Below are 11,250 nucleotides of genomic sequence, written 5' to 3' on the forward strand. Positions count from 1 at the left end.
AATTAAGTTGTATGTATCACCGATCGAATGCTGACATCTCAATATTCACTTAATCGTAGAATCACTGCAATATTAACTCATATCATAGAGAACCAAATATTGTTTTTTTTCTTGGAAATGGACTCCGTATGAAATGGAAATCGGCTTTCCGCCGAAGACGCAAGTATTGGTTCGCATCATTCCATCTCCAGTGGCGCTGGTTGGGCAGTTGGATGAAGGCACTGCGCCGAGAAGGACGAGCATTTAAGATTCCGTCGAAACAGTTATTGGTTATTTACTGAATTAATATAACCAAGCGATTTTCTTCTTATGGAAGATGCATTATTGTAATGGGTTTATGGGGACGGGACGGCTTATAGGATGTGTTTATGAAAAGAAGTATTCTAATAGATGTTATAAAAGCATCGATACAAAGAATTAAAAGTTTAAGTGAAAAATAACGTAATTTTAATTGAACGTCAATTGCTCGGCAAAAATGAATTAATGACGTATAAAGTGCCGTTGACTTTCCTACATCAGAAGGTGTCTGTTCTGCATTATTGAAACCTTTTAGGATATTGTTACTACTGTTCTGGGTGATAAACAATGTTATTAAAGAAAATATTATACGGGCTGATATTTTGACTTGTGGGCTGGATATAATAATTGTAATATATCAGTGTATCAGGATGTAGATAGTGTTATGTGAGTATTATTAATAAATATACTTCAAGTAAAGCCTTTAAAAACGTGCAATTTAAAGAAGGCATTTATCAATAATTTGCATTCAGATTTCACTAGCATATCTAAGGTAAGTATAAAATAATTACCTTTGATTTTTATTATCAATTGTAAACATTTATTCAGGGGTAATATCTGAAAGTATACATAAACACATTCAAAATAATTATTGAGAATTAACATGAAATATGTTAAAAATATTAATATAAATTTCAAAAAGCGATGGTAAAAATAGTAGCGTTGCAGCTTATGGTAAAACAATCACAACCACAATGATAAATTATTATCAAATCGTTGATTCGAAAAAGAAACACCAGGCTATTGCAATATACATAAATACACAACTTGATATACACCATTGGATACGAAACAACTACAGCAACATACCTTTACAGAGATATGTATTACTTTATAAATACAGTAAAAGTAATTTAGATACTGGTTAAACTTGATTCATGTAGATTGCAATGAATCAACGTTTATAATGTGCCTTTGTGTTTGGAATATGTGAATTCTTTTGTGCGAATCAACCAATAGAAAAATTTACATTTTTGTGAGGAAGATTAATGCTAGTTTTTCTACCGGTATAAGTACTTTAAACAGAACTTGAGAAACGTGATTTCATAAACTAGATTGCAGTGAAACAACGCTAATTATATGCCATTATGTGTTCACTGTGTGCATTTATTTGTGCGAAACAACCTATAGAAGAAAAACATTATTGTTCGGTGTATTTACAATAGCAAATCCAATTTACCGTAGATTTGGAGTTCTGCTTGATATGTTGAAGTTACTTCACCCTCCACCCTAGGTAATAAAGTTATAAGCACGCGCGTAATATACCGTTGGCTAGTGCTGTAACTGTTTGTACAATTTCGTTCTATAAGAAGCGTGCTTGTATTTAAATATCAACTCCTGAAATATAGCTTTTGGTGTTTACTTGATGAAATATATTGCGATCATACACTGAAACAGACAGTAAATACCTTGATTTTCATAAATACTTTTTGATGATTTTTATTAAAAATACATGACACATACTATTGTTATGATTGAAAATCAAATTGAGCACTGACTATAATCAACCGCCTCTAGCAGAAACGTGTTTCATATCATATATCCATTATTTTTTGAAATGTTGAGATCCATGTCTTATATTTTTTCATAAGAAAATAATCGAAAATATTTAACCTTTGTACGACATTCTCGGCATTCAGAACATGTTTTCACAATTTACGTTAACTATTATTTAAAAGAAATATCAGAATCAGAATGCAAAATGAATGTTTGACCAAATTACTCACGAGAAGATATGATTCCTAAGAATGTAATTGCATGTGGCTTTATTCAAATATACATTTTTGTGAATTGTCCTTATCCTGTATGCATGTGAAACCAGGAAAACTCGGAGAAAAAACATACAACATTAGAAGCAGGTATATTTGTCAAAATAGCTTTTAAAATCCACTATTATGTTTAACCGTCGCCGCCCTCATCCGGCTGGACAAAAATGTGATAGATACAATATCATACATTATTAATATAAGAACATGCACAATTAAAACAAGCATTCATAGTCAAACGTTGGTTACAAGATACTATGTTACAAATAAACCAGGACGACATTCATACAAAGTAAACGTGATTGTCTGTATCTGGATACTGCTAGTTGCAGTTTTTTACACCGCGAGGTTTGGCAAGCAATTGCGAGTCGTACTTTCCGAAAATTAATAATCTTTGTGGCGATGTCTGTTGAAAATCTAGCTTAAACAGTATTTGCGAAATAAACAATGGTTGTACAAGACATATAATGGCATTTAATTATTTTAAGGAGTAACGGTTAATCACTCTATCATATCAATCAAGTTTTCTAAGTAAATGTGAAACAAAAATATTAGAAAAATAAGGTTAAGGAATGTTAAAAAAGCTAGGCACTCAATATTTTAGATGGAAAGGCTAAGACCAGACGTTTGTTTTGATTTGTTTCTCGAACTTTGAAAAAAATGATGTGCGCAGGAGGAGAAAAACAAAAATCAACATTGATCAGGTTTTTGTTAATAAGTTATTTAATTTTCCAAGTTTCTGTTAACACATTGTATGAATATAAAATTAGGTTCATTCACAGACTGATTTCATATGAATATAACTTTGGTTATAACAAAAGATTTTGGAAACACATTTTGTCTTTAATAAGTTCACATTCTTGATATTTGATATGGCTAGAACAATGGTTATGGCAATAGTTTGTATCTTAATATAAATTCACAAACGTCATATTTAAAATATGACTAGCACTTTATTTATAACACTAGTTTGTACATTGTTTTGTTCCAAAAAACACCAATAAACAGTCAAACTTAAGTTGTTGTTTTAAAATTCATCGAATGCCTTAAATGCATAAACACGTTCTATTGAATAATGAATGTCAATTGCCGATGACATGTTTCTTTTGTAACGTTCTCATTAGTTTCATTTATCTCAATCCTTGTGATATGTGTATCAATGGTTCTAGAACACTGAATACCAAGTCAATCGTTTTATTTTATGATTGTGTTTATCGTCATATATCATGTTTGGTTTATGTTTTAAACCCATTTACCAGTCTGTAAGAAGACCAGCGTGGAACCCTTGTTTCACAAAATGTACATTAATCAAGGAAATGTGTGTTAGACAAAATTGTTTTTCAAAATTTGTTATAATGGGCAGGAAACACCTTCTTGATATACCTTGTGAATTTTTTAATAAGATTTTTGTTCAATTCACGTAAGTTCAAAGTGCACTTTAAGACACGAACAATCGAGATTATTAATTGTTGTTATTTTCTTGTAAATAATGTTGTGCGTTTTATTCCTGACAATAAACAGTGTAAATGTTGATCCTAAAAACGAGTATTGTTTACAGTTTCGTTCGAAACTTAAGTATTTAAATTGTTTCATAATTTGTCAGATGTTTGGCTTTCCACAAATGGGTGTATCAACCAGGATTTGTGTTAAGCTCTTTTGTATATTAATCTACATACTTAAAACACTTATTATAACTTGAGTATGTTTCGTCATCTTTGACTCATGTTCAAGTATAATGAGAAATAAGTGGTTATTTATGTGCATATGGGATTTCAAGTAGCTCAGAAGGTGAATAGAATAATAGTGAGAAAATGGACATACTTGCACTCTAAGAATGACTTCATATTCTCTACGTATTTTATAAACATATTTTGAGGATAATGAGTAATCCATTCACGTTGTCAATCATGGTAATGGAAGAGTTGAAAAAGTCTGAACACAAACATGAATTAACAAGAGGCATTGTGCTTTATATGAGGATGAGTTCTCTACATCTCAAACACGGAATATATCAACTTGTTTGATATTCTTCTTTTTTGTTAAAGATTGTGTGAATGGGCTACATTGTTATTGTTGGCATGGTCCGTTGAGGTCATTGGATATGTGTCAATGACTCGTGAAAAGGAAATATCGATGAAGCTGATATTCAATAAAAAAATGCTCTTTGTGTTTTACCAGAATCCAGAAGCATACTGCAATCATTTTTTTTCTTTGAACATAATTATTTTAACAACGTTATAAGCATTATTGACCGATGATGTTCAATCCAATAAAATATTCTCTACAAAGACTATATCCATGAAAATAATAGCTGTTTATTTTTAAATTATACGGTTGAATATCTTCAAATTATATGTAATTAAGTTTCCTCACAATGTGTTATGCACATGAACAAAAGTGTAAAATGTTGTAATGTATTTCAGGAATTTTCTCTGTGGTTGGCAACTATGAATACAACACGTTCAATCATTGTCGGCTCGAGCGACGAGGGTCTTTATTGGCTAAACAACGATACGAGCGAAATCGTTGACAAGCAAATGGGCATTGAAAATGGAACTCTCAACACCAATATTACAGATACCGGAAGGAATGAAGGGCTAGCCCAAGCAGAAATTGCTGTGTTAGGTGCAATTTTATGCATGGCCTTACTGGGTAACTTGATCGTTATCGTTGTTCTTATGTACAAGAAGAGGAAATTAAGTCGAATGCAAATGTTCATTATTCACCTAGCGGTTGCTGATATTTCTGTAGCCCTTTTTCAGGTATTGCCACAACTTGTGATGGATATTACATTTAAATTTGATGGAAACAATTTTCTTTGTAAGCTTGTAAAGTACATGCAAGTTGGAACAATGTATAGCTCCACCTACGTATTAATCATGACCGCATTAGACCGTTATCTGGCTATATGTCATCCGCTAAATTCGCAGATATGGACAAGAAAGAGAGTACATGTTATGGCTGCAATAGCATGGATCCTTTCTGCCATATTTACATTACCACAGTTATTTATCTTTTCGTACAAACAAAGATTTGATGGAGTTTACGACTGCATGGACAATTTTGATTTGCAAAAGCAATTTTGGACATTGCAAGCTTACGTTACATGGATATTCATATCAGTATATGCCGTTCCTTTTGTGATACTGACCATATGCTATACAAAGATTTGCCATGTAGTTTGGGTAAGCGTGAACGCAAAAGAGACACATAACGCAGTCCATCGCAAAACACAGTCCAGAAACGGGTCTTCGCGGTATCACACCGTGGAGACTGTAACAAACCCGAGAGCTCACTCAAAGAAAATGTCCAAGTCCAAAATCAAGACTGTAAAACTTACACTTACTGTTGTGATCTGCTTTATCGTATGTTGGGCGCCATTCTTCATTACACAGATGTGGTCAGCGTTTGATATGAACGCACCTTACTTCACAAGTGAGTATGGTATTGCCAATAAATGATTGATGTTTTGTACATGGATGTCTGTGTAACGGTACTTAATGTTTTTGTCCATTTTGCTAAATGGCTTAGAAAATTATCACCGACAAATATGCTTTTACTTAAAAGAAATTATTCTATACCACCGTTTACTTGCATACTGCATAGCAGTCCAGTTTTTCTATTTATACAATTAGGCTGTGTCAGTGTTATACCAATGTTGATTTCTTACAATGTTCAGCTATACCGGTGTATGTTAGAGTGGCGCTGTGCTAGGGACTTTATACATACTGCACATGTTCTTTTCTAAATACAACCCACATAGCAGGGAAATTTGTCAATATCGCTAAGGTATTCCACACTTCAAAAAAATTTGAAAAACTGTCCGGCTAAGTCTGTTTCCCGGTCGGTATCACCGGGCCTGTACGACCTTTTATGTTTACATTTCTTTGTCTCATTAGTTAAAGAGCGACGATAATACAATGTTTGTGTCATTTTGCGGATATTCATCGGTGTTTCTGATTTTATTTATTAAAAATTGTTAGAGTGTTTCGTATCTTATTTTTTTATGTTAAAATTGTTTTAAAATGTGTTCGTTTATAAAATCTGAAGAAAATATATGAGAACTTTTAAAAAAAAATCAGAAGGCAAATTTAAGTAAATTGGCTGCGGTCGGTAATGAAAAAAGAAATTATAACATATCAAAACAACTATGACATTAAACACCTGCACAAGACTGAAAATATCAGTAACGATTATACCGAGCCCACTGGTGTAATTTAAGCATAAACACAAGATGTACGTTAGGTTTTCTAACAATTGACTTTCTAGAAAACATTTTAACAATAAATGTTTCTTTCTAACAAGTTTACATATATTATTATCGTTTAAGCAGAACTGATTATATAAAGGGATGAACAGCACCCGAAGAATACCGACGATTTGATGATATTGTAATAGCTAGTGTTTAGTTTTTGGAACAACTATTACTTTTAGGTAATATCATTGCAAATTTAATGCTCCCGCCTAGTTTTAATAATTACACTAATATTTGGGTTATCTGGCACTGCCTTCCATGTAATTTGTCCCTTACATAGTTTTTGAATTTTATGTCATTAATGACATATCATAGCTATGTCAAAGCTATTGACAAGGTATAAGCTATGTACTTATAGTTTTTTTTATCGAACACTCATTATTTACAGGTCATAGCTTCTTGCCGCATTGACACCAATTCTTTTTTCACCAATTCATCGTGCCAGTATATTTTCTTCTTACAAAACTGTATTTAAACACCAAGTCTTGTGTGCCTCTTGCATAATCTAATTAGCATATCATGTCATGGATATCGCAACGCTACTGACTAGTATTTACTCGTTTTATTATTCCTTTTACCAAGCCTGCAGTATTGTATTTAAAGAACGTATCATGGCTATCGCAACGCTTCTTGCTACCCTCAACTCCTGTACCAATCCTTGGATTTACTTCGCAATCTCTATGTATATCTCTTACATTTGTAATCGCAAAGCTTCTGGCCAGTCAGAGCTCTTGTACTTGTATTTACTTTGCATTCTTCTTTTTACAGGTCATATAATGGCTATCGCAACGCTTCTGGCCAGTCTCAACTCTTGTACAAATCCTTGGATTTATCTCGCATTCTCCAACAAACTGTGCAATAGAAGAAAACCAACGTCCATGAAAACCTGGATGTCAACTGCAAACACATACATGTCTGAAACAGAGAGAGATCATTTGCGCATGCGGCAGTTAAATCCGGAAAATATGTCATTGTCGTTGTCCAGGTCATTCAATGACTGATACTTGACAAGAATAATAAAAATATTGATTTATAATAAGTTGACACCATGCTACACACATTCAACAAGCACAATACTGATTATATTCCATCAAATCAACATTTGTTTTATCATATGAATACTAATTGCTTAAAATTATACGTGTTATTTTCATGACCAGTTGCTACATGCTATTGGGAAAATTATTACATTTAGCTTGGCACATCAAGCTTACAATCCGATGCACAAAGGGAGTTGCAGTTGTTAAGATTCACATTTGTTGATGTTGATGTTGCTGTGATGTCGTAGTTTGTACACATTAAGTGATTTTTATTTAGAGCGTTTTGTGTTAAAGCGATCACTAAGCTTAACTTCAGATGACATATATGAACAAGCACATGAATGCTAGAAAAAAGTATTGTCTAGATCTACATTTGTTATTTTGGTATTCAGAGATGTTTACTTTTTTATTAGTAAGGATCTTTAATTAATCCTAAATGGAAAAAGGAACAACCACCATGAGCTGTATTTATTATCTATATATGTATACATATTGAATCAAACTTTATACGTATTTTTTTTTATTTTCAAGAGTAACGCTAGGGACAAACATGTATTTTACGCTCATGTGAACATGTAATCGGTATATATAAATATCTCTACAAGAATTACAATTTACAGAACAATTGTGTTACAACACATGCTCTATAGCTTCCACGGTAACACATTACAAGAGACAATATCATTCTGAATATAAAAAAGATTATGTAATATTTTAATAAAGAACACACAAGTTCAGCATGAATATCCAATAAAAATTCTTGCGATTTTTTTTGTTTGATTACGGAAAGAAACATCTTTTAAAGGTATATGATTAATGCTTTATCTTGTGTTTACAAAACAGTGTATATAAATCCTAATTCAAGCAAAAAATCAGCCTTAATAATAATGAAACGATTTCGCACTCGTCGCTTTTGACGTAAACACATTAACATCCTCCATACGGTGAATAACGCTACAACATTTAACGCTCATTCAAATGCCGAACTTAGCAAATGTATTTTTTTGTCATAAAATTAAGAACAACATTTATTTAGGCGATTTTCAGAGATTTTTCCATGGCAAAAACATTTATGTTACATAAGTAGTGCGTGATTAATTCACTGATCATTGCATTTGAAGATTAAAAATTTGTTGTTATTGATTTGTTAAATGCTACTCTCTATGTTAAGTAGTCCATTCATTTATTGAGCTTTGTTCTATGAACACATGTACTTACAGAAACATAACACATGTTGTTATAAGAGGATGTCCATTTTTCTTCAGCTAAACAAGAGCGAGATCAATAGCCATATTTGTTCACGAAGAATGAACATTGCCTGATATTGTTTGTACAGGCGGTGGTCGTATTTGCTGTATGATGTCTTCCTTCTGGAATAATTTTACAATGATTGACATATGGACTAGAAAGTGTGTTTCCTTTTCAATATGTTGCTAATTTCTTAAATGTCAGTTGCTTTAACAGAGCGGTGATTTTCACAGAAATTAGAATATTTTTTTCTAAATATAAGTAACACATTTCATATGTTCGTGTGGCTAAAGTAATTCATCGACTAAACGTTTGTTTATTTTATAGATAAGTATAAAATTATTATTGAAGAACTTATATGTTATGTTAGAATTATGCCTGACACAAAACGATCGCTTATATGCCCCTCTTGAAAATCTGGTTTAGTCGCCTGGAGATGATCATTATTTCTTCTTTGAAGTTGGAACGTCAGAATGACTGATATACTTCAAAACTTGTATAATGTATTCAAGATAACGGCATTTAACATGACATTCAAATACTTGTTCACGTTTAGAGTAGTGTCCTGGCGATGTGTTTACTCAAACTGAAGTTGTAAGGGGGTTGTTAACTGAAATCCACATACAATCGTTATATGACTGATTATGACTCCAGGATGCATTGATCTTCCTGAAACTTTAAAGAATGCAATCATTTGGACGAATTACCAACCTATTTCCCCGAATGCCTTTGTAATCATTAAATGTGTATCAATATGATATAAATAATTTTGGATTTCATTGTGTTCAAATTGCCTCGAAATCCGGCAGTGCATGATGGATTTTTGTACACGCCAGTGAATTTCCTTTCTTTGTATTCAAAGTTTAAAAGATGTAAGTGGAATAAGCTTTATTAACCGCTAGTCAATGTTAGCAAGTGAAATAGTCCTGTTTAATAATTTGTAGAAACATTATTGCACATCGTCCCTTATATTCAATACTGTTTTGCTCTGAAGTTGGCCAAGTATCGAATGGAAATCGCTGGAAATCAATTTTGCTCTGAGGACGTAACTTTTAATTTTGTTTGTATTATTCCACGTCTGGAAGTAAAAGTCAGGCAGTTTGATTGAAGACAATAAGCGTGAAAGCCCTTTATTATCATCCACCGAAGCAAATTAAAGTATTTAGTTGAGTACAGATAAGTTTCTCCTCATTGAAGATATATCATTGTGAGGGCTTTTGTCGAGAGGAGACGGCTAATATAACATGTTAATGACAATAAGTGTGCTGATGGATCTGATAAATACATCCATACAGAGAATCAGACCGCTTTAGTAGAGCTTAGGTGAAAGTAATAGTGCTAGAAAAAGATATTATAAAATCCTAATTGAACATCAATTGCTTGGCAAATAATGAATTATTGACTTATTAAGTGCTGCTGTTGTCACTGTGACATCACACAATTTTGTTCCTGCATCATATGAATCAAATATGATATTGAAGCCACTTTTTGTTGGCCTAACAAAGTGTATTGAATTAAAACATGTGTGCTAAAATTGTGACGTTGCCGTCAAGATATAATACTTGTGCGATATGATATTTGATAATGAGGCCGTTTCAGTCAAGAACCGTTTGATTTATTTATGATTATGTATTAACATTTATAACCAATTATACTCCACGTATCATCCTAAAAGTGCATGCAAAATAAAGGAAGAGTCACAATCAGTTAGCGTGGATGAATCAACGTTGCATATTAAAACAGAAAAGGTCTAGTAATATAAGTATATTTGATTTTGAAATTTTGTTGTAAATTATTATGGTTCAATGATTGTTGTATGCATACATAAATACATTAAAAACATTTAAAGAATGAAGTATTTACTTATTATATCGGTGTTTAATAAGCCTATCATGATGATCACAGATTCTTATAATAAGCGTCTGATTTTCATTAAACAATTCGTACAGCACAAACACCCCAGCAATGAACCTATACATGGCTGCCTATACTACAGGAGATCCCTTACAACAAAGTAATTTATACAATAAGAACTGCAAATGTTGTCTAAAAATCATATCTCAGAAATATTTTCGGAATCCCGAATGTCGGAGAAGGTCAATCTTCAAACAAAACCAAGTCATGTATTACATGCGGGTGACGGTCTCTACTCGCCTGGCAAAATATTGTATGTCTGGAATCAACCATTGTCTTATTTCCCTTAGTATGTGCGTCCTTCCACCCTTTAAACCGTTTTGTGAATCATTGTTTGTTGAATTATGTTGAGCCTTGTTTAAACGATACAACGGCAAGCACAATAATAACTACAACGTCAATTATTATCAGTGAAATGCTTATGGTCTTCACATGCACTCTAATAAACCAGAAAGACATTCATACAAAAATATGCATTATGGTCCTTTTCCCGGATACCGCTAGATGCAGCATTTTACAATGCGACGTTCTGCAGAAGAGTTTGGCCAAGCAGCTGCACCTCGTACTATTTAAGAACATATAGTCCGTCTTTAGTGTTAGTGTTAACTCTTACAAACTGTAACCGGAAAATAATTATTGGAGATGCATTGGGCGAGGACGAGGACATTGGATACGATAAGGCACAACATGGTCCTAGAATGCTTTGAGTTACAGTTAAGCGCTCTATCAG

General features: G+C 32.7%; 1 protein-coding gene across 5 annotated transcripts; it reads left to right on the forward strand.

The window, feature by feature from the left end:
- The first annotated feature begins 205 nt into the window (after positions 1–205).
- LOC128241465 (cephalotocin receptor 1-like) lies at positions 206–8,126 on the forward strand. Of its 5 annotated transcripts, none has more exons than XM_052958398.1 (4): positions 231–378; positions 520–684; positions 4,487–5,498; positions 7,087–8,126. In XM_052958398.1, the coding sequence occupies exons 3-4, from the start codon at positions 4,511–4,513 to the stop codon at positions 7,317–7,319; spliced, it is 1,221 nt and encodes a 406-aa protein (XP_052814358.1). In that variant the 5' UTR covers positions 231–378; positions 520–684; positions 4,487–4,510; the 3' UTR covers positions 7,320–8,126. The 5 variants fall into 5 exon arrangements, with proteins under 5 accessions (XP_052814355.1, XP_052814358.1, XP_052814359.1 ...); XM_052958399.1 differs by having other exon boundaries at positions 554–684; XM_052958395.1 differs by lacking the exon at positions 520–684 and having other exon boundaries at positions 206–269.
- Positions 8,127–11,250: the final 3,124 nt, after the last annotated feature.

Source organism: Mya arenaria, chromosome 7 (assembly GCF_026914265.1).
Source record: "Mya arenaria isolate MELC-2E11 chromosome 7, ASM2691426v1".
Taxonomy (NCBI): Eukaryota; Metazoa; Mollusca; class Bivalvia; order Myida; family Myidae; genus Mya; species Mya arenaria.